The sequence below is a fragment of the Coregonus lavaretus genome (assembly GCF_964263955.1).
Source record: "Coregonus lavaretus genome assembly, chromosome: 13".
In the NCBI taxonomy this organism is placed as follows: domain Eukaryota; kingdom Metazoa; phylum Chordata; class Actinopteri; order Salmoniformes; family Salmonidae; genus Coregonus; species Coregonus lavaretus.
In genome coordinates, this window is record NC_140000.1 from 15381232 (window position 1) to 15408517 (window position 27286).

Sequence of the window (27286 nt, forward strand, 5' to 3'; positions counted from 1 at the left end):
GTCGTATTTAATTGCACTTTGCACTGGAGTGAGTTGCTCCCCTATAACACAGTGCAGTTGGTTGGTGCTAGTCAGAAAATACATCACTCTTCCTCCTCTGGCAGTGCCCAGCCAGTGGTTTGTTGTAATACCTAGGGTTGGCCACTGGGGGCAGCAAAGGAGGGACCACCAGACCCTCCTCAATTATCACAACCTTTGGCCTGCATCACACCCGTTAATCTACTTCTCTGGATGTTTATCCTGGTCTTAGAGTCAGCCCGGTGCTGTCACAAAGCCTCAGTTCCAATTCCTCTTACTACCATCAGTTGATTAAATTGTATTTATTTATTTTCTGTCTTTATTTGTATGCGAAATGTATGCTGTTAATTTAAATGGAAGCGCAGGATAATCTTTTTTTGCACACAGACAGACTGTCACAACTTGAACTGTGCCATTGCCTTTCATGGGAATATCCCAAACAGTAACCTGATCTCAACATAAACTCTCCCTCTGACCCCTTAAGAAAAAATAACCCTTAATCCTGGCATTGTGAACCATGACATAGTGCAACATTGGAAATGTCCACACGCATGCCGAGACAACATTGTGTAATGTGCAATAGATGCGCATCCTGTCTAACGCTTTTGGGTCTGTGTGACACAGTTTGTGGTATGTGCGACTAGCCCCGTCTGTCTGTGCTGGAATGGATGTGTGCTTTTCAGGTGAAAGGTCGAGCTGGGGGGAGGGGGAGCCTCATCAGGGATTAACAGTGGGGATTCTCCACTGTCTCTCTCCAGAAAAGGGTCAGGCATAAGCGCAAAGACACATGCAGAGTGATGCGCGTATCGCCGCGTAAGCTGTCTCTCTGTGCCATTATCCCTCTCCCCTTAATACAGACACAGTAATGCACACAAATGAGGGTGGACCTGCTCCTGCTTGAGAAAAGGTTACAAGTTTCTGGCAAAAAAAATCAAAAAAATAGGGAGCCAAAATAAATTTGGGAATTAAAATATTGTAAAAGAAAATTATAGAGAAATATAATTAATGAAATTGGGATAAAAATTATAATTTATGTTGTAGAATGCTTTCCTGAATTTATTAGAATTTACATGGAATTGATGGTAACTCTGAGCACAACACATTTATACCTCAGTTATGTTCAGCGTTTTCATACAGGAGAATGGAGACCTCTAGGTGTCATCAGCAGACATTGACTAGAAAGATTTTCCTTTTTTTTAAGTGATCATGCAAAAAAAGTATTTCCTCTTTTCTATTAAAGTTATCATTTATAAGCATCACATAACAAAAACATAACATAAGAGCTTATGGGACTTTCTGAAATGCTTTCTGTATTGGATTTTATTTGTAAATCTGCATGGTTACTCGCAAGAAAGCAAACAGCTTTAAGTTTACCCCCTGCTATAAAAAAATGTCATAACTTTATAATAATATGCCATTTAGCAGACGCTTTTATCCAAAGCGACTTACAGTCATGTGTGCATACATTTTTACGTATGGGTGGTCCCGGGGATCGAACCCACTACCCTGGCGTTACAAGCGCCATGCTCTACCAATTGAGCTACAGAGGACCACTAATATTGTCTAGATTGCTCAATCTGTTTGTCCAGTATTCCCAGCACGGCCCGAATATTTCCCTATCCCTTTGCTACACTCTTACACCTGTCCTTGCAGGGGACCACCTGTCCTTGCAGGGACCTCCCGGGTCCTATTTATGGACGAAGCGCCTCAAACTTCTTTCAGTGTTCAACTTGACTCTCTGCCTGCTCTTGGGTTTCTTGGCAGAACTCTCATGGCAGTAGCAACATTGGGCCATTTTTGTCACATGTAACTCCAACCTTTCCTGTACACTATATAGCCCACTGGGAAACATAACACATGCTCATGCTCATCACCTATGACATGCCTTGCGCCTGTTTTGTAAACGCCTGTAGTTGCCGGGTGGAATTCTGGGTCATGGCTAGAAGGGATCCAGTTTTTGTCAAATTAATGTCAAAGGTATAATTTTTTTGCATTTTAGCTAACCCTAAACCTTTTCCTAACCTTAACCTAATTCTCCTAACCTGCTACAAAAAGTCAAATCTGATGTTAATTTGACAAAAGCTGGATTCCTTCTAGCCATGACCAGGAATTCTGCCACAGCATTTCCCATTGCTCCCTGAGGTCCTTGAGCTGTTGTGATGATCAGAGGGGCATGTTGTAACAGAGGATGAGGCATAGATGTATATTTTGATTTACTTTGTTTCACTCAAGTCAAAGTTTGATATTTGAAACTGTTTCTTGTCAGTGTGTTACTTTTAGCAGTTGCAGCTTGATGTAACAACTGTAACATACTGCATAAATTCTAGATAACTTTAATTAATCAAGCATTACATCACTTTCTATTACATAATTTTCAATGTTTTTACAAAGTGAATTGTATTATTGGCTAATTTTATTCCATTCCATTCCAAAGGGACTGGCATGGGGTGTCAAAGGGTAGTAAAAAGGTTGGTGCCTATTTTAAAAATGTGGAGACCTTGGCGTCACAAGGCGCCATGTAACCTTATTTAGTTGTCAGGATTTCACTGGTCGGCTATGATATATATTTGGATATTCTGCCTGTAGATAGGGAGGTTGAAAATACAGCAGAGAAGCATATGATTCGTTGTTGGTAAGGATTCCATCCATCCCTGCGCTGGGTGAGAATGAGTAATGATTATGATGGGTGAAATCAGTGCTTGTCTCTGGGTCTACTTATCGACGAAATTAAAGGACATTTAGCTCTACAGTATACACACACCTTATAAAACATCTTCCCAAGCTTTAGCTGAGCTGAAACGCAAACCCGGCAACCTCCCCGCAGTGTAATTGTAATTCGCTGCTGTGTTACCCCTCGGTTCCTCTGGCGCTCTCTAGCTTCTTCTGTAGAGTTCGACTACCGTATCTTCCCACTGCATCATGTTTACCTAGCAACACGCATCACCCGCTGCCGGCCCTCCCATTGGTCATTTCAAAACGCACCCGGGACCAATGGCAGGGCTGTTACCATGGTACAGTGTGTAGTTGCCGGGTGGAATTTTGCTGCAAGGCACGTGAGTCCCGGAGTCTTCGCCTTGCGTTTTTAATCTCGGGTGTCTGGGAGTTTTGCAAACGTGATTTATTGGAACCGAGTCACACTCCCTTTCGAGAGTCAGCTCACATAATAACACGTACACATTTATCTATACATTTGTGCGTATACAATCAAAATAGTGTTATGACACAAGGAGGCTGCAACAGTTCTGTTTGGACTGTATGTGCCTTGCTGTGCCTATGTTCGTCGCTAAGGGGGGACTGAATTTGCTGGCTAATTGCTCAACCAAGTTTAGTATAACGTTATGATGTTGCTATTCATATTTGTTGTGTCATATTTTGGAACAAAGATGCGGAGAGGCTGTGGTGTCAGTTTCTCCAGATCAGATTAAAGTCTGTCAAAGTCCCTGGCATTTTGGAATTAGGTTGTAAGCAGTTTACACATACATTTGGGGACATAATTGTTATTTATTCTATTAGATATTAAATGTATTGTTTAGGCTACCTATTGTTATTTTTTCATCATTTGTATGTGTCTGGTAACGCAGGTTTTTTAAATGTTAAGAACATTGAATCATTGTTGTTGGTGGCTGTTAACGTCCTAATTTGTGGTCTAGAGAACATTCATAATTAAGAAATATATATATATACTATAGAAATACGACTTTTAAATTGCCAGTCTTCCCCAGAATATAGCAAATGCATACACAGGGCAATTGCAGAGCAACCCCAGGGCTATTGCAAAAGTCATCCTAAAGTCCTTGTCCTGCATGCAAATTGTACATTTATTTTGGGTGTGAGCACCCACATCCCCCTTCCCATGTCGCCCACCACCTCAGTAACATCCCTAACCTATAACCTGTAATTGGGGTTAGTTTTTGCATCAACAGTGCTCTCTCATGGAAGTGACACGTGCTGCATAGCTATTGCAAAAATCTCCAGCTCGCGGTTTGATAAAGTTGTGTGCTTAAATCTATCCCAATCCTTGCATGACGACAGTAGCTGTCTGCAGTGAAGTTAAAGTTTTTCTGAAGGGGGCACACGCACATTCACTGGCTACCGTGGAGGATGAATGACGGCATGGTTAACCTCGTTTTGTACATCCCCTCCCATCTCTCCAGTTGCTGTTCTTTTGGGGGAGAATAGGGAAAGGAATAGCCAACATGAACAGCAGGGATTCACAACACTCAATCTCCTTGAACAGACAATGTTTCGGTTCCACCATGTTACAGAGAATTATTTTCAGAGCTTTCAAAATACCAAGGCTAAATTATCACAACGTTACTTAACCTGCCCTTTGTGTTTTACTGGATTGAGATACAGATACATTTTTGAAGTCGTCTGTTATTATGTCATATAGATAATAATTTACCCCATTGCCATTTATTGGTGTCATAAAGGTGTAAAATAGTTTATTTTCTTCCTTTGTTTGAGCTGAAGAAGAAACAAAGTATATTTTGTTAATATACCCCAAAAAGTAACTGTGCGATCAGATTGTGTTTTCAGATATCTTGGATTATGTCTTTGCCTGTTTTGCTTACACTAGCCTAGTTTGTGTAACTTTTGCAGTCAAGTTTTTTGCAATTTACTGCACAGAATATTTTAATTATATGCAAACAGATTACCTGGCAGGTCACCTGGCAGATGTCCCTGTGCTTGCATTAGATATTCTCGTTTTGTGTCTTTTTGTGCCCTATCAAGTTATGCATGCTATTTATGGGAAGTTTAAAGTATTGTTTGAACTTTTCTATTGGAAACTGTTATGTAGGAAACTGTTATAGCTTCCTTTTTTGCATGACTTCATGAGCTACCCCTTTGGTCGCATTTCTAATGGTCTTACCCCCTCCCTGTCTGTCTACCTGAGGTCTTTAAATGTTTCCGCGGGCACGTCTTTCTGCCTCCGCGATGCGTTTGGAGACTACGAGGAGGCAAGGGGACAGGGCAGCCTCATTTTCTATCTCCGCCCACATATCCAAGTTGACCAATTCAAGCAGCTGAAGGGAAGTCGTCTGACCAATCACGCTCGAGCTGCCGTGGCGTCGGATAGCAACAGAGCCTGCGAACGCGCACACTGGGGGTGGAGAGTGTGTGGAGCACACGATCGAGGAAGGCGCGTCAGGGAGAGAGGAGAGTAGTGGCGGTGGAAAGAAATAAGAGAAGGGGAAGGGTTTTGCCAGTGTGCGTGCTTTAGCACAGAAAATATGAAATAATTCTCAAGGACTGGTAGAACGAAATGAAGCTTACAGAAATAGACCTGGTGAAGGACAGCAAACAAATAGCTGTCATAGTTATTATTTTCTGAATAAACTTGAGGAACAGGAAGAAACTGTTATGTCATTATCATGACTTGTAATAAACTTCTGAAAGATAGAAAGTCAACTAGGCTACAGCTTCAAGTTGACTCAAATATAGTGTCACAAAATGCTTGCTTTACGTTACTGATTACATTACTGATTCTAAGGTAACTTGTTTGACTTTATCCAATAACTTAGTTATTAGTTAGTTATAACTCACTTGCATATTTTCCTTATGCTCCATCGGACTCATCCTTTTGTTATAGATTGAGATGAGTGGACAAGTTTGTTTTTATACTAGCATCTCGTTCAGGAATATTGTTGCTGTTGGCATTTTCAGATATTGTGTGAATAGTGGTAAGGGCTTTTATTTGAAAAAATTTAAAAAATTGTAAAAAAAAATAAATAATTGGGCACGCGCACCCAGGGTCGCCCCATCAATGTAGTCCTCGTCTATATATATATATGTGTGTATGTGTATATATATATGTGTGTGTATGTATATATGTGTATATGTACATATATGTGTATATGTACATATATGTATATATATATATGTGTATATGTGTGTATATATATATATACATGTGTATATATATATATACATGTGTATATATATATATACATGTGTGTATATATATATATGTGTGTATATATGTATGTATGTGTATATATATATATGTGTGTATATATGTATATATGTGTATATATATGTATATGTGTGTGTGTGTACAGTATATATATCTGCCGGTTACTATAAATGGAGGGGAGCAACTTGGTGGCGCAACTACTCTCGAAAAGGGGGGATTCGAAAAGTTTCAGGGTTGACATCATGTAGCCCGCATGTAATTTAACATAAACAGGGAAATAAAACTCTGCGTAATGTCTCCTTGCTGTACTGTGACTAGGTAGCCCCACTAATTTCAGAGTTTTAAACATTAATGTGCGTGGATCTGCGTCAACCCAGCTGCTCTCCGAGTGTATCTCCACAGCCCCCCTGCGCTCGAATAGCTGTTGGAACAATCCGCATCGCAGGGTGTGGATCCGGAGCCGGCCAGAAAGGGTAGCCAGCACAGGGAGTAATAACGGGAGAGGGGTGAATATGAGTTAATGCTACCCGGGAAGGACACCACCTCGGAGGTGAATATCCTGCGACAAAAAGCAGAGGATTGAATGAAAATATAGTTCATTGTTTGACCTGGAGGTATCAAAGGCGACAGGAGCGCGAGGAGAGAGCATCGAGCCACATACGGAAGCTCCGAACTGACTGGCAGCGAACGACTGCGTAGAAGACAGTGTGAGAGGGAGGTGACAGTGTTGAAAAGACTCTTGCTTTTGTTGATTTTGAACTACGGAGTATTGGGTTTTGTTTTAAAGCACGTTTTTATTTTACTTTCGCGGGGATCACGACTCACTTCCGGAAACCCACTTGTGCAGTCGCTACAGTTTTTGTATCAAAACTGACGAAGGGACTCCAAAACCGGAATATTGTACTGTCGTCAATGTCTTGTCAGACGAGATACGTCAATTAAAATTAAAATATTCTCTGGGAGAGTGCGGACCTGATCTATTGGATATGTTAAATATTGTATTCAAGTATTTGACATTCTGTAGTTAACAGCCTTTGCCACCCGAGTGAAGGGTCGAGAGAGAAGGATACATTGTTGCTGCGTATGAGGACGCGTCTCTGGCACATCAGAGCAAATCAAAATTGAAGATTCACCTTTTTTTTTTTTTTTTTATCATCAAGAGAGGCGCATTGACTCTTCCAAGATCAGATATTTTGGAATAGAGAGCAATAAACTGAAACTGGTTTTAATTTGGTTGTGCCTGGGAATACACTTACTTGCACATCAGCACTTTGCTTTGTCGTATTTCTTTTTGCATGCACGTGTTCATTTTTCTTCCTGCACACGATAACATTTTTCACCAGCTAAAGGTTGTTGTCACTCGTGTTTTCAGTTCCGTGTCCCTCTCCTCCTACCCTTTCGACCTGGCAGCGCGTAAGGTCACCAGTTAACTGCGGACTTCGCTAGTTCCGTTCAAGGGGAAGGGTATATTTTCATGTTTGTGCATCTGGTGGAGGAGACAAAGACAACAAGCTTTTCCTGTGGATGATTTATCTCTCTGAACTGTACCTTTTTGTGTCACTGGATTAAACCACGAGGTTGAAGTCTGGGAAATAAATAAAACAGCACAGATGTTTTGGATTGCTTTCACCTGCTTTTTTTTTTTTGACTGATTAGTTCACTATAGGATACTTACACGGAATCTAAGAGGCAAAGGCTATTTTTAGGGAGAGTGATGGGGTAAATGGTGGTAGTTGGAAATTGAGACCCCCACCCTCAGCCCACCAACACTTCCAGCTTTAGCTCTGGTTCCATTGTCAGCTGCTGAATTATCAAAACTGGAAATCCGAGTGGGGGTCCTGTCTCAGTCAAGCTCCCAGATATACATCTCACCCTTGTCTACTATCTGACTGTATCTTCTTTGCATCTTTGACTGGAATGAAACTTTTTTTCAGCACGGAACAAGGAACAATGCATGAAGCTCCGCACTTATAAGAAGCGAACTTGAGTAACCAAATATTTTATTCCCCATATACACAGAGAAGCATATATATCTTAAATAAGAAATATATCTATGAATTATATAAGAATACATAGTTTAAATAATTATATTATATTTTTACGTCAGAAATAAATAAGCATTGTTGCCTGAAACCCAGTTCATTGCCTTAGAGAAACAGTAATAAAGAATACAGAGGAAAGCCGACATGAAACTTTTTTGGAAACAAGTTAATGGTGCCTTTTTAGTTTCGATGGTTCCTAATGTCTCCACCACTTCAGGATTGAGTTGTTGACAAATAAATATTTTTGTGTGAAACCCTTATGTATACCTGCCTTTCCGGTTCAAACTTGAGTTTTATTGTTGTTGGATGTATATTGCTCGATTGCAAAGATTTCTGAGGCGAGGATTACCCCTACAATCTACACTTGATGCATCCTCATAGTTTTCCAAAGTAATTTTTGGAGTCCCCAACTTATAAACTTTGATTGACTTGATTTCTGGGATACAGCGGCCCAACACACAAGAGTTTCCGATGGTGATCACTTCGTCAGTGGAGGAGAAGCCGCAGCCTTCTAACAGAATGGTCGCAAACTTGCCGACCGAATCCTGGATCAACAACCCAGAGCAAAGTCGCTACTTACCAACTCAGTCACACCTACTCCGGAAACCGACAAAAAGTTAGTACCAATATTGTTGGTTTGTGAGTGAGTATTCACACTCACACTTGAACATACAGACACACTTAATCTCTCCCTCTCTCTCTCTCTCTCTCTCTCTCTCTCTCTCTCTCTCTCTCTCTCTCACTAAGCACATGTGTTGTAAACTTTTAGCGGAACAATCTAAGCAAAGATGAAGTTATTTGTCATACTTGAATGATGAGTGTGGAATTATAAGTAGTAAAGTATGTTGCTATTGCATCACCTGTGTAGTTCTCTGTGAGACCCCCTCTCCTCTCTTCCAAAAGGTTCATCACCTCTGTGGTATGTTGTCATGGAGATTTGTAGCATGTAATATCCTGAATGCTCTTAGTTGAGATATGAGTATTGTGTTTCTTTAGTGTGAGTTTATTTCACTAAAACGGTCCTAATATCCTTACATGTTCATCCTGTATGACACAAACCGATAAGACCGATGTTCATCATAGCATGAGTCGGATCATGAAGTGTCTGCCTATGGCACAACTCCCTGGTTTCTCTTGGTTGGTTCAAGATTTTTCCAGCATGTAAATGTTCGGTGTTGTGAGCTGAAGCAGTTTGTGGTCTCTTTTGACTTGAGCATTGGTCATGCATAGTTTTGACTTGAGTGTTGTTTTTGCATAGTTGTCACTTGAGCATTGTTCATGCGTAGTTTCTGCGATCTGTGGTGTTGATGACACTGTGATGCTTATTCTCTTCCAAAAGTCATGAACAATCACAAAACCGCGTGCCATCGTAGTTGTAAAAAAAAAAAAAAAAGAAGAAGCACACAGTATAGTGATGACGTAAACGAGAGGAGGGCGAGAGAATTGGGGAAAGACCTATCCATGCTTTCCATTACACTTGAAGCTGCAGATCGGCATTGGTCGGGGTCCTACTACTGTTCTCAAGGATGCATCAAGTAGACCACTGGTCATCGATGATGCTTGATGGAGAATTATAAACACTTGGTGAATTTGTACAGTTTTTATCATTGTTGTAGAGCGCTTCGGTGGAATAGCGTACACGCGATTTACCGTAATAGAATGGAACTAATACAGAGATACTGTAATGTTTTGTCACTGGCATAACAATGGTTTAATTACAGAATCAACCAGTTCATATTGTTCTGACTTCATTTTGGACCTCAGGTTGGATAAACATTTTTTGAACACCTTCCTCAACAATAGCTGTGTTAAACTTTTATGCTCTATCATTTTAAGTTGTTTTAGCTTTGATTTTAGGTTTATTTTAGTAGGGCCGGGGATTCCCAGGAATACTGATCACAAAGACTCAAGCAAACCCCACCTAGAGGTGTTCCACCTCGGAGACCCCTGCCAACCCCCTCTCCCCTTCTCCTTTCCCACAATTGTCTCCAGCCACTTGTTCAAACAATTGTGGGAATAAATGCATTCCCTTTCAAGGTTACCGTTGCCCAGGCGTTACTGCTGCAGTCCATTGATCTTTTGGTCCCAGTGTTTCCATGGATGGACACATGCCTTATGTTCTGCACAGCTGTGCTCTACTTGTACGAGTCGTGTGGTTCACACGTCAGCGTGTTTTACCATGACTGCCCGGCAGCTGGGAAATCCTAGCGAAGCTGAGAGTTCCAAAGTCTGTGTGTGTGTGAGGTTGCAAAACAACATTATTGATCTGAGTGTTAAACCTCAAAGCCTGTGATGGGGCCCCTCTCCCCTCTTCACCTCCATGTGTCCTATCCTTTTCTAGGGGCCTGATGCGTATTATTTTTAATTCTCAGATGACGTTTCTATCACCTGTTGTGGAGATTCCCTTAAAGTTTCACAGGGTTACATAATATTTGACATTTGGGCAATTCACAGTTTATTTTACGAGTAGCATGACATATTTATGTTTTTGCTGTATAAGTAAAGTGCTGGACGGAATCCCTGCCCCTGGGGAATAACAATATCTTATGTTCTGTCATGTTTCACAGTATCTGACTGTTATAGATAGATACTCACTGTCTGGACCTGCTGGATCAATACAGGTCAATCAAAAGCAACACTTGGATCTACAGGTGCAGGGGTTTGAACTACTTTTGAACACCAAGCTTATTATTGTGTTATTACAGAGGATGTAGCCTGTTTTATTCATCATGACAAAGATGCCTTAGTGTGGTGATATTCAGGCAGTGAACAGCCAGGTCTGTGTTAGTACAGGAAGCAGCTTGTGGAGATGGTGATGCCTATTCAATGGACGGAAGAATAAAGGTGGAAGTGGAGGGAGAGTTGGGGATGGGGGTAGACGAAGGCATGAATGAATACTGAGTTTGGGGACAATTTTCCAGTTTTTTAAAAATGCTCTTCCGTTTATCTGTTTATCCTTTCATTTTATTATTAAGGGTTTCCCATTCTTGCCCAGTTCAGTATCCGTCAATCGTTTATCCACTTAATGCTCTTTAGATATAAATTACTTAATTGGCCCATTTAAAAAAATTAATAAATAAAAAGTTTTCAAACAAGCAATCTAAAGCTTCTATGAGGATGACCACACCAGCCACCACACCCACTGATCCCAGTCTGACCAGCTGGTCCAGCATGGTAGCAGGGAGCCACCTCTGACACTGCCATTGGTCAGACAGTCAATCACAGTCAGTCATGCACTTTGTCCATGGCTGTGCCCTTGATGCTTGACATTGTAGCACTTATTTGAAGGTCACGGCTTTCCATGGTGCCGTTTATCTCAGGAATGTCCCATAAAACTTAAGCGAGGTATCGGCATGCGGCTGAGAGGCCAGGAGAAAGGTTGGGTTGAAAAGTGAAGCACAAGGAGGACACTTGTTGAATAGCCGACGGGATTCACCTTGTAGACTGCTTAGTGTACAGTAGTTTAATGCAGATTCACCCCCATAAGCCTTAAATTGGATTGCAGCATGGCTCAGGAAAGGGCTGTCTGCGTCCCTCGCTGGCCTGTCCCATCCCCCTGCTGAGAGACTCCCTCTTGTGACACAGTGAGCCGCCACTGAAGTGGGCATGGTGTCTGGGGGTTACTTTGAAACTTAGCTAACCTTCTGTTGTCTGCCATAGCATGGTTGATAGATGTCTAGTCGATATTAACCAAGGCTTCTACTTGATTAGAAACTTCACTTCTCATGCACTGAATTAACTTGACTTGGGGATTACCTAAGTTGGTGGCCAGAACGTTTTGGCAGTTGGAAAGTTATCTAGTCGCCCAGCCTCCCCTCAACCAGAAGTATTTCTTACTGGCCAGACCTCGACCTCACTCCTAATATTGCTATCTCTATTGGAAGGGGGTGGGGAGATGGTGACACTTTGAGTCCACGTTTACAGCTGAGTGCATAACTTTTTAATGTCGCCATTATCACTTCCTAGTAACAGCGATTTTAGCAGGCTAATTGTAAATCAACGCACGGCTGTAGTTGTCAATTGTAACTCAAAGCTCCTCTCTGGACTTTAAGATGTGTCAGACTCTGTGGGACAGGAGGGGAAAGTGCAGTCTTTATACCCACAGATCTGGGTGACTTTTCAGCTATTCCCCCCTTTTAATTTAAGTTATTTTTATCTGAGTATCCAACTGACTCTTTCTCTGCTGTCTATTTCCGTCCTCACAGTGTGGTGCCGGCTGAGCTGCCGTGTGTAGGTTACTGACTTAGTTTCAGGGCCCTGAGTAACTGGGTAAGCATTTCACTGTTAGTCTACACTTGTTGTTTAGGAAGCATGTGACGAATAACATTTTGGTTTGATTTAACTGTCTGAAACGTATACATGCTGGAGAGAAATGTAACATTCTTGAGAAAGAGTGACTTTCTGTCTGGGTCATTTCTCTTCTGTTTGGAAATCTTGAAAATATGATCGACCTAACTACTAAGGTCAAAGGTAAAGGCATCCTGAAGTAGAAAATCACAGGGAGAAGACCAGGGCCATGTCATAGCTGGGGAAAGAAAACAAATCTCAGGTTAGGCCCTCCGTTAGTGGAGTTTGGACTGTGAGACTGTGAAAGCAGCGGTATCTGAAGCAGTCACACAAACCCCACGTCCCCACCGCTGCCCTTTGCTCCTTTCCCTCCCTTGATCTTGTTTGTCTCCTGCACTAATGTATGGTCTAAAGGTGAAATGTCTCGTCCACTCGCTTACTGCGGTTGACCCATGTTTATCCTTCTGACTTTCTAGTAAACAAGATACTGAAATTATCATTCATTCCCCCTCCCATGAATGTGACTGAAGTGATGCAATCAATTCTCTTTATTGCTGTGTTTTTTTAACAAGATCCCCAGACAGTATTGCCTGTTGGACTGTGTTGTGTTTGGTGTGGTTACAGTTAGTGGCAGGTGCCTGTTACAATGAGCCTGTCCTCCTATAGCGCCTCCCACCAGCATCCTCTGGTGTAGAGGAGGTGGTGGTGGAGTGGTGCTCTATAAACTGCTGTCCCTTGAGATTGTCCCCCTCTGAGGAATGTGATTCATGTGGAAGTTGGTGTCATGTGGAGGTAAACAAATGCACCGTCCAATAAATCAGGATCTGGATTGAGTATCCTTGTTGTTGTAGCTTAGCTGGGAGGAGCTGGTATACAGGGCTAGGGGGGACCTCTCTGCAACACTCTCAAGTCTGTCAAAATGGCCCTTTAGGCTTCACCCCTCCATCTCCCTCAGACAGTAGCTAAGGGGGAAAGTAAGTTTGTCCTTTTCTGTGGCTGTGACTTTTAGACTGTGGTGATGAAGCAATAGGGATGTGTGGACTAGAGATTGTTAGGGAGGCGAGGAAGTAGGCTAAGTGTTTGTGTGTGGGGGAGGGTTGAGGTGATTGTGTTGTGGTGGTGGTGTTTCGCTTCACACTAGTTAAAAAGTGTAACACAGTGTGGTCAAAGACTTAGTAACTTAGTTGTAGTCACGATCTGGTTACCTACAAGAGTGTGCAAAGCTGTCATCAGGGCAAAGGGTGGCTATTTGAAGAATCTGTTTAACACTTTTTTGGTTACTACATGATTCCATATGTGTTATTTCATAGTTTTGATGTCTTCACTATTATTCTACAATGTAAAAAATAAAGAAAAACCCTTGAATGAGTAGGTGTGTCCAAACTTTTGACTGGTAGTGTATTTCTAAAACTTTGGTTTACTTGAATGAAGCTACAAGCTAGGTGTTAATAGCAACTGGCTGACTCGTAGTGCTAACGTAACGTTAGCAGCCTGGTAGGGCTAACATTAGCAGGCTAGTAGGACTAACGTTAGCAGGCTATTTGGCTAGCAACCTTGCAAGTTGATTTGTAACAATACATTCATAAAGTATTTGCTTGTAAGTTGGCTGAAAATGTAATTGAAACCAATAGTCATGAGTGCAAACGATGTGGTTTAATTTAAAGTTATACATTCTGTTAGTTTACCACCCCTTCGACCTCCTCTTAACCTCCCCTCCCCAACACCCCCTTTGATGACGCAAGTTTGAAAGGAAAACATGTTATTGTGCAGCAGAAGCAGAGCTCAGTGTGCTTGTAGCCTGTACCTGCGTGACCAAGCGGCGGTGTAGCCCCGGCTGTCCCACATCTCCTGGCAGACAAACAAAACCCCCGCTCTGCACCCCTCCTCCCCCGGCCTCCCCCCTGCTGCGCATCGCTCACAGTATCCACGCTGACACAGCCACTTCCATCACGGAAAGCACATAAAACATTTAGCATTCAAACTCTCCCCTGCTTCTCTCGCTCTCTCTCTGACTCTCTCCTCCTTTTCTCTCTGTCTTTCTCTTGTTCTTTCATAAGAAAAATAGGCCATTTGCGGGGCTGTATGTAAGTTCACACCTGAGTTGTGACTCTTCCCTCTCTGCTTCCTCCACTTGAAGAATCAGACTGACCTCTCCTGTTGGCAGGCAGGACTAGATAGATAGCTGCTGCTGCCTGTACAGGAGCTGAGCTGCCCAGGCTGCTGCCCACCAAAGGAGCTTGGTCACTCTGAGCTCGATTTAGAGCTGGTCTGTCTAATGAGTTAGTCCAGAGCTGAGGAGAACCTGCAGCCGTCCTAAGATGTGAACAGGCCCTTCTCAAAGGGGGATGAGAACCTAAGGTCCTTTGGGTCACAGTTGAAACTCGTTGGGAAAGGGGAAGTGGTTTAGATGGTGTAGGTGAGCGGCTGTAGGTTGCTACGTTTTTGGCAACGATGACAATCATGCCCACCTGACCCGAGAAGCATGGGAAAGCTAGCACGGCATTGTGTGTTTGATACCTCCTGTTGTGCCACCCTATGTGCCATCAGGGGTTTCAGGCTGCAGATTAGCTTCAGTTGTTGCTGACAAGATGGACATTTGGATTGGCCAACAGGAAGAGAAATATAATAAAAAATATAATACATAAAACGCTGGGTACTAAGCACATCCTCATCCGGTCCAGCTCTCTCTCTGTAGTAGAAGTTGTCCCGTCTGAGCCCAGAAAGTACCACGGCCACAAATCGTCCTGTACCAGGGCTGGTGTCGGCCCTCCTCTCCCATTGCATTTGGGAGAGGATGTAGTTATATTTGTATGTACCGTGTGAGCGCTCAATTTACCAGTGCCACTGTTTGATGAGAGGTCGACCCAGATGGGTGTTATTTATAGCTTTCAGTCTGACTCAGCTTTGGGGGACTGACTGTCTAAAGTTCATTGGGGGCATAGCGGGGGTGTTGGGGTAGAGGGGTTGGTACGAGGGGGTCACCAGGTATGGGGAAGCTGGCATGGACCTCTAGTTGTTTGATGACACTGAGAAATCACACCTCCGTCATGGGGACTTTTGAGTCATGACTTATGTAGTGTTCTGTTTGACACTATGACACTGTGGCTGGTCTTCAGAGACCTTTTGGGTGGCTGCATGTTGGACCCCTTCTCCCTCTCAACTTGCCCCCACTTCCACACCCAAACACAGCCGCTTCCACTCGAGAGACCCACTCAGATGTTTCTGTGGATCCCTGGGGCGTGTGGGGTGGGACATCAGTTTTCCCATTCGTGTCCCTCCCGCTCCTGTCCTGATGACTAATCTTGTTTCCTCCTCCTCCACTTTGACTCACACTGCCAGACACAGGGATGACATCTCTCACTTCCTGAGAATCCTACCAGCCCCCCTCGCCCTCCTTCCCCCTCCTCTCCACTCCTTGCTGCTAGACGTGTTAGGCACAGTCAGTGTGTGGGTGGTCAAGAGGAAACGAAGAAGAGCATTGGCTGCTCTCAAATAAATAAAGCATTCTGTTGCTGCCCGCCGGCCTGCGCTGTGAGCAGGCCAGTGATATGAGGTTGTTTAGTTGGTGTCTGGGCATTGGCAGGTGGAGATTGTCACCAGGAGGCCAAGGAGGTTTTCGTGACCTGGACTCTGCTTATAAGCCCTAATCGTCAGTCAGCTCCACTCAATAGGATGGCTCACACTTCAAGTGAATGCCCAGAACTTCCTCATCTATCAAACTACTGTGATCGGTCACATGATGTTAGGTACTTCCCTCCTGCCTGTCTTCATCCTGTTGGATTGTATCCAAAGCCAAGGTGGTTGTATTTGCAGTCCAGTGATTGACAATGACCAGATGTACAAGCCAGTCATGTCATGACAATGATCTGATGCACCAATCATGTCAGGCAGCTTTGCAGTGCAGGCTGGAAGTGGACATCACCGCTGTGTCCTGATTGGATTGTTGCCCAGCATGTGGAAGCAAGAGTATAACCTTTGACCTTTGAGAAGAAGCTAATGGTCAGGGTCAGTACAGTGAGGGTCTAGAGCCTTTACACTGAGAGACATACTAAGATTCTGGACAACTAGAGGTTTCATGTGGAGGGAGTCACAGGTACATTATGAGATAGAACTTGATGGAATGTCATGTTCTTGATGTACAAGCACCCAGTCTTGCATACACACATTCTATCTCTCTTCCTCGCTCTCACACCCCATCTCTCACACTCTTTCACAGTCTGGGCCTGAAAAGCGCAGTGTCAGAGTGCGCAGTATCTGTGTCTCAGCTGTGCCTGTCCCTCAGTGCCAGCGAGCCGGCCGCGCCGGGAGAGATGGAGGGAGAGAGGAGCATGAGTGTCCTCAGCGACCTGACCTGACCCAGACACAGTGGGCACCACGAGGGCATGGGCTTAGCTTCCCCTGCCCCTGCCACACTCCCTCGCCCTCGCTGGGTCTGCACCCTATTTCCTCGGCTCGCTCAGGACGAGGTTAGCTCAGAGACAGTTCTAGAAGAAGATTTACCTTTTAGAACTTTCTATAGACAGTGGTGCCTTCTCTTGTGACCACTGACAAAGGACAAGGTCAGTCAGGAAAGTAGTCTGGCTGTCGTCAGCGTGACGGAAGGGAAAGCGTTCTATGCACTGTTGTTCTAAACACTGAAGTAACTTTTTGGCAGCTTTGTGAATGAGTTGCTGTCTTCAAAGTTCAAGGTGATCTTTCCATTCACAGGGGAGCTCTAACGGTACTGCATTACCTGGCTGTTACCTGGCTCTGTCAGGTGTGCCTGTATGAGAGCTGGAGATCATGACCGGACAGTGGAGAGATGACGGTGGTCCTCCTTGCCCGTGTTGTTGTGGCGGCGAGTGTGTTAATGTATGTTGTTAGTGTGTCAGTGTACCAGCCAGGCATCCACAGTGTCATTGCGTGAGTGAGTGGGAGGGAAACGGACACCAGTGACTGGTACAGTGGGAAACTGGAGTCCAAAAAGCTTCCTTTTGCTTTGAAGAATACAGATCTACCTCTTTACCTCCACTCTCCCTCCCTTCCATCATTCCTTATCTCGCTCTTTTCCCCCCCTGCCTTTTGCCCTGTGTCCAACTTTGGCTTGGTGGCACCACTGCTCCTGTTACCCTAACAGGGTATAAGAGGGGTCAACACGGACAGGGGCGGGGAGGGGGGAGGGACGGGTGGTTCAGCTGTTGGCTTTACACCCCCCACCCCATTTCCTTCCTGTTCCTTAGAGACAGGGAGTGGGCTGGTCTGTTGCTATGGTGACACCCTGATTGGCAGCTGTATTTGGTCAGCTGTAGAGGGGGGGTGGTGGGTTCCTCATGGTCCATGCATGGTTAATTGGTGCAAATGATTACTTCAGACACCCCTGTCTGTATATATTTAACCCACTCCGATTTGACACTTGCATAAGTGAGGATGAATTCTACCCTAAGCAGTACACCTGTGTGTCTGTCTATAGATGGCTGTGTGCCCTTACCTACTATATTTTATTAATATCCAGCCCCATTAGAGACAACATTTGTGTGAGTGCTTTGGCCGGTTGGGGGAGAGAGCGAGAGAGGGAGGGAAAGATGTAACAGGCAGAGAGAAATAGAGGAGGAATAGGGAGGGAGAGAGCGGCATTGTGGGAAGGGTTGCTGATACAGCACAAGCTACCAGGTTTATTTATAGAGACCTCGCCGCCCAGCCCTTGGATACTAGCAGCCAATGAGCAGCCAGAGAGGAAGGGGGTGTCACACTCAGGAAGTTCTCAATGTGTTCACTTCAGCATTTAAAGGCACAGTGTGACATTACTCAGTGCTCGGCAGATAGCCCTCATAACTATCGTCATATCCCTCCCAACTGAGGCCAGGGCAGAACAAGGCCTCTCATAACAACAGCAGTTTCCATGCGTTATGAGGATTTTCTTCTGTTTTTTTTTTGTAGACCGATTTTCTACCGTTTTCTTTGCAATTCTGATCCAAGTGCATCTACAGTCATTACTGTAGCATAAAACCACAACATTGCAGGTGCAGCTGTCCTATTTAGTTTGACCATTTAAAGCTGTGTTGTATTGTTAAACTCTCACAATGCATGGCCAATGCTGATGGAGATTTATTAAACAGTCTTTGCTGTAGAACATTGTCACATTGATCTGAAAGGCTGATTAACTGTAACTCTGTATGCTCTGGATACAGGTCTGTGTGAGTGCAGTTACATGTACACAATAATGCGATTATTGTGGATAGTCATATTAATATAATTGTTTGATTCAAACGTTTACATGCTTTGCAAGAAGAACGATTTCCCTAATAATGCTGTTTACATGGACACATCTGAAATCAGGCTACCTGAAAATAGATGTTGTACCACAGCGAGCATATTTGATTCTGAGTTCGGACATTGTATTTGAAAATGACTTCTAAGATGCATACATTGTTGTTCCGAACACACTTCACTCGCGCTAAAGAGGCTAAAGAGGGAGGCTCGCCCGGCTGGTGCTAGCACATGCGCAGATCAAAGACACCGCTGGAATGTCGGTGTTTACATGTCCTAATAATTAAAAAGATTGCTCAGAAAACCAGGTGTTTTAAGATGAACAGAGTAAGGTGTTTACATGACTATTGCATAATCTGCCTACTGCCATAATCAATTTAATATTGAATTATTAGTGTGCATGTAAATGTACTGTGTGTGTGTGTGTGTGTGTGTGTGTGTGTTTGTTTCGAGTTTTATTAGTCGTATGTACAGGATACACATGGCATACACTGTTCAACAAAGTGCTTACTTGCAGGTACCTTCTCGACAATGCAACAACAATAAGAAATATTATAAATATGTTTGTGTCCATGTGTTTCTCTTTTTCTCTGTATTTGTGCGGAGAGAGAAAGCAGTTTGAGATGAGTCACGTATGTAATGTTTCCTCCTTCCCTCTCAGCCCCCCTCCTGATGCCAGTGTTGGGACTCCTCCTATCATAGGAGGGAATGCATGCAGTCACTCTTCAGGATTGATGGTGCTCAGACGTGCTGTTTTGCACTTTGTTTAAACTACGGCCATTGATCGGCGGGCTATTTCAAGTTGTAATGTGTCGTTGATAAATTTCACCCCCATTACTCCTCACTTTAAAAGCCAGTGATGAAAGCATTGGCTGTGAAATATCTCATCAATTTCATATACCCCCTTTTCATATTCCTCTTTCTGCACTTTACCGGAGACATGCAATTAATCTGTTGGTTTTGCAGGACACTAGCACAGTGGTCGAGGTTTTCATCAGCAACTTAGGACATTACACTGGAAGATGTGTTGAAAGGGTTTGCACTAAAAGTAACCAAACCGTTGAACAGGACATGTTGTTGTTAGAGGGAGATCTAATATGCAACAACTAGCATGGGTTGCTAATATGACTAGTATTGTGCCTTTGGCTACTGGACAATGAAAGAAAAGTTTATTATAAAATAATTGCCTCTAATATGGTCTGATTTTGGCTAGGCTACTTTGAGGCAAGGTAAGACATGCCTCATAATATGTAGTAAAAAGTTCAGGTTTCAAACAATTAAGGATATGTTTTCAAAATGCGTACTGCCTCATTGCAAAATGGTGTGTGACACGCGGATGAAGCCTGCTTTCTGTTTACTATGCATTTGCTGTTTGAGACGCTGTAGCAGCAGCTCTCGCGCTGTCGAACAGATTTTCCACTATGATACATAACGAATATACTGTATATGCGCCAATTTAATTCCACTAAATTATGCAAATTAACCTATAGACTGATAAGCATGACCAGTCAAATGTATTTCCATCGACTGGTATTTCCATCAATGAATAGGCTAAAAAGCATTATTCTCCCAGACAATTGACCGGCAATTTTATTCATCGGCTTTTCAATTTTTTTTAATCGGCCAAAAGCCGTCTATTACCGGCTAACGGAAACCCTGGTCTGAACTTAAACTTTGATTCAAACTTTAACTTAACAACCAGGATGAACGTCTTGTCATAAACCTTCTACCATCCACAACTAGGTCAAAGCATGGTCTGACCCCTTATGTGTTTAATGCCAGTGGAAGGAGTTTCCAGGCTGGTTTGCTGAGCCACTGGCGGATGTTTTTTGTTTTTGTGCGAGCAACCAGCCCCTCTCTAGCTAAGTAAGTGTGAGTGAGGTCAAAATTCTGCAGAGGCCAAAGTTTTCCCAGGAGCCAGTGGTCCAAACTGCTGTGTCTTGGCTTTGGTGGAAATCAGGCTTGAGCGTGCAGCGCTGTCACCACCACACCGGACTGCTCTTACCAAGCCTGCTGTGTTCCAGCCATGCTTTTAGCTCGACTGCAGTTAAACTGCAGTCAAAGCAAAGTCTCAAGGCTGCCGAGAATCTCAGTCCAGTTGAACCTGGGATTCTGACAGAAAAACAAGTGTGGTGGAACTTAATGACAAAGCAAAGCAGCACATTAAACAGTGACTCGTCGTTTTTTTGTAGGATGATGCAACAGTGTTGTCATACAGTGGTTTGTCCCATTTGAAGCTCTAACCCACTTTGCCCATCTTTGCTAGCTCCCTTGACAGAATCAGAAGATTTTAGTGCTCACAACATTCAGCAACAAAAATGATTTGGTTAAGTTCCATCTTTTATATCTTGTGAGATGCCACCTCTCCTCCTGTCTTTTCATATAAAAGCAGGAGTTGGAGAGAAAGAGTTCTGCTTGGAAATGTCCTCCTGGTTTTGAGGTGTGACAATATGGTCTACTGACCTCCACAAAGGTCTCTTATATCTTTCTCGCCGTCACACACACACACACACACACAGACACACCGGCCTTGTCAGGTTGACCTGCACTAATGCTGTTTCTGCTGAAACAGGACACCCTTTTGCATAGAGATATTTCACTCCACCATTATTTCTGTGGTCTTTCTGGCAGGGAGCTAAATGGCCTTGAGTAGTGGTACCCTACTAAGTACCCACCCCACCCTTTTGCTCTACATCTTTGATAGGGTGTATGTGTGTGACTTCAAGGAACAGCCAAGAAGGGTGTGAGAGCACGTGTGCTTTTCCTCTGCAGTGCAGTGCTCGTGCCCACACCCACGGCAGTGCCAGTGCATGTATGATGCGTGAGGAAGCTTCATGTCGATGTGTTTTTTCTAAAAACCTCTCCCTCTCTCTCTCTCATCCTTTCTTCCCCCTTTCCTCCATCTCTCCGTCTATCCTGCGAAGGTGGAAGCAGCTCAGGATGCAAGCCCCCCTCCTCTACCCTCTGCCAGCCTGCCGCCTTGGGCTTCTCCCCCGCTGAGCCAACCATGTCGAGCCAGCACAGCCACCCCTCCTTTAGCAACATCCACTCCATGGCTGAACAGCAGCAGGTACCTAGCGGCTAACACCCTCACAGCGCACTCCTCTAATGCTCTGTTTAGAATAATACTCTGTTTAGGAACAGACCTTACACTGATGCTATACACACACAACACACACACGCTGATGCTATACACACACAACTGACGCTGTACACACCCTTATACTGACGCTGTACACACCTTATACTGACGCTGTACACACCTTATACTGACGCTGTACACACCCTTATACTGACGCTGTACACACCCTTATACTGACGCTGTACACACCTTATACTGACACTGTACACACCCTTATACTGACGCTGTACACACCCTTATACTGACGCTGTACACACCCTTATACTGACGCTGTACACACCCTTATACTGACGCTGTACACACCCTTATACTGACGCTGTACACACCTTATACTGAGGCTATACACACCTTATACTGACGCTGTACACACCCTTATACTGACGCTGTACACACCCTTATACTGACGCTGTACACACCTTATACTGACGCTGTACACACCTTATACTGACGCTGTACACACCTTATACTGAGGCTATACACACCTTATACTGACGCTGTACACACCTTATACTGACGCTGTACACACCCTTATACTGACGCTGTACACACCCTTATACTGACGCTGTACACACCCTTATACTGACGCTGTACACACCCTTATACTGACGCTGTACACACCCTTATACTGACGCTGTACACACCCTTATACTGACGCTGTACACACCTTATACTGACGCTGTACACACCCTTATACTGACGCTGTACACACCCTTATACTGACGCTGTACACACCCTTATACTGACGCTGTACACACCCTTATACTGACGCTGTACACACCTTATACTGACGCTGTACACACCTTATACTGACGCTGTACACACCCTTATACTGACGCTGTACACACCTTATACTGACGCTGTACACACCTTATACTGACGCTGTACACACCTTATACTGACGCTGTACACACCTTATACTGACGCTGTACACACCTTATACTGACGCTGTACACACCTTATACTGACGCTGTACACACCTTATACTGACGCTGTACACACCTTATACTGAGGCTATACACACCTTATACTGAGGCTATACACACCTTATACTGAGGCTGTACACACCTTATACTGAGGCTATACACACCTTATACTGAGGCTATACACACCTTATACTGAGGCTATACACACCTTATACTGAGGCTGTACACACCTTATACTGAGGCTATACACACCTTATACTGAGGCTATACACACCCACAACTCATCACGTGCAGGTAGGTATTAGCATCACATACTGGATGGACATAATGAGAGGCTACCTACCTGTTGGATTGTAATATACATCCACAACCTCAAACACATCAGCATCACGTACTCTATTGACAAACAGCTACAACCACCATCACTGATACTATTCTGTGGCTAGGCAACAGTGTTGTGTGTATACATAGGTTAACTCAAACATGCACAGTTATGTCATTGGAAATGACTCCTTCCACTCACATTGAATAGTGTCCTTTACATACTTTAGTTCTAATAACTGCTAGTTAGAACACTGCAGGGATGTCTTGGCCAGTTTTGGGGCTCCCCTCACCACCTGTCACCTGTCCCCTCCAGGTGCTGTCTGATGCGACCATACTGCAGAGGAGGATCCCCCCAAGTTTTCGAGATCCCGCCAGCGCCCCGCTGAGAAAACTCTCTGTCGATCTGATCAAGACTTACAAGCACATCAATGAGGTGAGTGAAGTGTGTCTGTCAGCCAGGACTGCTGCAGGAGCCGTGATCTCCAGGAAACATCACCTCACAGCTGACCTGCTGGGATCCGGCCCGCGAGGGTCCAATCCGGCTCTCGGGTGGTTTGAGTAAAATAAAAATGTTTTTATTTGTATTTATTTTATACTATACTATTATACTTTCAAATGACTAAAACCAAATCAAAATTCTGTAGAAGTGATAATGGACCTACATACAGTTTCTTGACTGTCCATCTCTCTTATAATCACCGAAATGAAAGCTATTAAGTCAGGGAACATCAGAAATTCCCAAAATGGATGTATAGAGGATTTTTTTGTGTGAATATTGACGGTGAGGAAGTATAACCAATTTTCAGTGTGGCCCTCCGGACCTCGTTGAAGAACGAATGCGGCCTCCAGGGCAAAATGAGTTTTACACCCCTGGTATAAACATTAGATGTAGTGTTGCAAAATTCTGGTTACTTTACCAAAATGTTCCTGGTTTTCCAGAAATCCCAGTTGAGTTTTGCAACCCTAGGTATATGTAACTTCATTAGCATAAACTGATGAACTAGTGAAGGATATCAGTTTTATCATTGGTTTGGTTCTCCGAGATCTATCCAAACAGTAGTATGGGAAACATCAATGACTTACCCCTCTTTCTCTTTTCCCGCCCGTCCCTTCCTCTCTCCATCTCCTCTTCTCTGTGTCCAGGTGTACTACACGAAGAAGAAGCGGCGTGCCCAGCAGGTGCCCCCGGAGGACTCGAGCACTAAGAAGGAGCGGAAGGTGTACAACGACGGCTACGACGACGACAACTACGACTACATCGTCAAGAACGGGGAGAAGTGGCTGGACCGCTACGAGATAGACTCGCTCATCGGCAAGGGTTCCTTCGGGCAGGTCAGTGGACATAGGAGAGAGAGGGTAGAGGGGAGGACAGGTCAGAGGGTAGAGGGGAGTACAGGTTGGTGGAGAGAGGGTAGAGGGGAGGACAGGTCAGTGGAGAGAAGGTAGAGGGGAGGACAGGTCAGTGGAGAGAGGGTAGAGGGGAGGACAGGTCGGTGGAGAGAAGTTGGAGGGGAGGACAGGTCAGAGGAGAGCGGGTAGAGGACAGGTCAGAGGAGAGAGGGTAGAGGGGAGGACAGGTCAGTGGAGAGAGGGTAGAGGGGAGGACAGGTCAGTGGAGAGAGGGTAGAGGGGAGGACAGGTCAGTGGGTAGAGGGTAGAGGGGAGGACATGTCGGTGGAGAGAAGGTAGAGGGGAGGACAGGTCAGTGGAGAGAGGGTAGAGGGGAGGACAGGTCGGTGGAGAGAGGGTAGAGGACAGGTCAGAGGAGAGCGGGTAGAGGGGAGGACAGGTCAGTGGAGTGAGGGTAGAGGGGAGGACAGGTCAGTGGGTAGAGGGGAGGACAGGTCAGTGGAGAGAAGGTAGAGGCAAGGACAGGTCAGTGGAGAGAGGGAAGAGGGGAGGACAGGTCAGTGGAGAGAGGGTAGAGGGGAGGACAGGTCGGTGGAGAGCGGGTAGAGGGGAGGACAGGTCAGTGGAGAGAGGGTAGAAAGGAGGACAGGTCAGTGGGTAGAGGGGAGGACAGGTCAGTGGAGAGAGGGTAGAGGGGAGGACAGGTCAGTGGGTAGAGGGGAGGACATGTCGGTGGAGAGAAGGTAGAGGCGAGGACAGGTCAGTGGAGAGAGGGTAGAGGGGAGGACAGGTCAGTGGAGATAGGGTAGAGGGGAGGACAGGTCGGTGGGTAGAGGGGAGGACAGGTCAGGTCAGAGGAGAGCGGGTAGAGGGGAGGACAGGTCAGTGGAGAGAGGGTAGAGGGGAGGACAGGTCAGTGGAGAGAGGGTAGAGGGGAGGACAGGTCAGTGGAGAGAGGGTAGAGGGGAGGACAGGTCAGTGGAGAGAGGGTAGAGGGGAGGATAGGTCAGGGGGTAGAGGGGAGGACAGGTCAGGGGGAGAGAGGGGAGGCGGGAGGAAGAAGAGGATGGAAGAAATTTGAGGAGGACCACTTCCAAAGTTGAAGGTGTGAAGAGTTGCATGGGGTGAATGAAGTATGTCTACAGACGTGAAGAGAACGAAGGGGTCATTGCTCTTGTGGGCCAGAGGAAAGAGGAGAGGGATAATGACTGTATTTTGTTTGGTGAAGGAGCTTTGCCTTCGCCCCTACCACCTGCAAATACTACAAACAACATGGCTGCCTGTCTGACCTGTGACCTTGGCCATCCCGCAGGTGGTGAAAGCGTATGACCACCACGAGCAGGAGTGGGTGGCCATCAAAATCATCAAGAACAAGAAAGCCTTCCTGAACCAGGCCCAGATAGAGCTGCGACTGCTGGAGCTCATGAACAAACACGACACTGAGATGAAGTACTACATAGGTGAGGACGCGCGCACACACACACTCTATCTGTGCTTTAAGCTCGCACTTAAGATCTAACACTATTGCATTGTATACCATCTACTAAAATTAATTGATACTGTGCCTCTGACGTCACATGCAACCCGCTCCACATTTAACATCTCACTTGAAATATAGACCAACGCCCTACTTCTCATATATCCCTATATATAAATATCATGCTACATACATATCAATCCAGTAGCCTTGGCAATGATAAACCTGTCACAGAATCACCTCTACTTCACTAAGCTCCTATAGCACTGGGCGAGGTGATTGACACACAATAATAGATGGCATTTATATGGCCGAGCTGTTTTCCATGTGGTCAAAGCACCTTGCTCTCCACTCTAAGGGCACACTGTCACTCTGGAAGTCCCCTCAACCACTACCCATGTAGAGTAGAGCACCCGGATAGGTTACTGCAGTATACCCTACTAACCTCCCCTCCCCCTCTTCCCTCCTCTCCCCCTTTAGTCCACCTGAAGAGGCACTTCATGTTCCGGAACCACCTGTGCCTGGTGTTCGAGCTTCTCTCCTACAACCTGTACGACCTCCTGCGCAACACCAACTTCCGCGGCGTCTCTCTCAACCTCACCAGGAAGTTTGCCCAGCAGCTGTGCACGGCGCTGCTGTTCCTGGCCACGCCCGAGCTCAGCATCATCCACTGCGACCTCAAGCCCGAGAACATCCTGCTGTGCAACCCCAAGCGCAGCGCCATCAAGATCGTGGACTTTGGCAGCTCATGTCAACTAGGCCAGAGGGTGAGGAGACTAGCTGACTAACCAAGCACAGAGATATAGAGGACCCTAATGAACCCAATGTATGTGCTGGGTGGGGGTCGGGAGGGGTGTTGAGGAGAGAACACCATTGGGTTAGGAGAGAGGGAGAGGCAAGGGGAGGGAGGACTACGCCTTACCAAGCACATCAATATACACAGTCCACTCCTGAAATCAGTGCATTGCAGTTCACCACTCCCAATCCCAATGGATCCTTTGTGAATTGTTCTGGGTATCTGCATGCTTCTGTCTATTATATTTAAGATAGACCTAAACCATTGCATACATCAGCAGTCGACTGTGGTTTATATAGTAGGCCCTTAATGCACACTATATCCCCTCTAGATGCTAGGGGGGGTGTTGTTGGGTAGAGAAGGAAATTGGGGCAGGGAGGGAGGAGGGAGCTATTGGGGGATAGAGAGAGAGAGAGAGACGCAGGGGAAGGGAGGGAATGGTAGAAGAGGTAGAATGAATAAGAGCCAGCTTTTTGTAAACCAGATAAACGTTCAATGTATATTAACCTTTTCTAAAACATTGCTATCATTTGTGTGTTAATGCCTCTGGATATATCAGGAAGAGGGAGAAGAGAAGGGTGGGGTAGATGGATGGATGGATGAGGGAGAGAGCAGGAATAGCCCACAGATGATGATTCCCTCTCTTCAGTTTTAAAAGAGAATGCACTCCGTTTTCTGCGGACGGTAAATAGAAATGGCGAGGGAAGCTATGGAGGGAGGCCGTTGCCAGGTTGAATAGGAACTGGCATTCACAGCACGTCTTT

At 44.9% G+C, this 27286-nt stretch overlaps 1 protein-coding gene across 4 annotated transcripts in view; it reads left to right on the forward strand.

Annotated features, from left to right (window-relative positions):
• Positions 1–6310: 6310 nt before the first annotated feature.
• Positions 6311–27286, forward strand: part of LOC311139564 (dual specificity tyrosine-phosphorylation-regulated kinase 1B-like) — a 28700-nt gene continuing 7724 nt past the window's right edge. For 2 of the 4 annotated variants that reach the window (XM_084174460.1, XM_084174461.1), the window contains exons 1-6: positions 6312–8593; positions 21435–21580; positions 23213–23332; positions 24043–24231; positions 25562–25709; positions 26207–26493. In XM_084174460.1, the coding sequence (XP_084030586.1) occupies positions 8449–8593; positions 21435–21580; positions 23213–23332; positions 24043–24231; positions 25562–25709; positions 26207–26493 (1035 nt within the window). In that variant the 5' untranslated portion in view covers positions 6312–8448. Of the gene's footprint in view, positions 8594–21434; positions 21581–23212; positions 23333–24042; positions 24232–25561; positions 25710–26206; positions 26494–27286 lie in introns of all 4 variants that reach the window. The other 2 variants (XM_084174459.1, XM_084174462.1) reach the window with 2 other exon arrangements.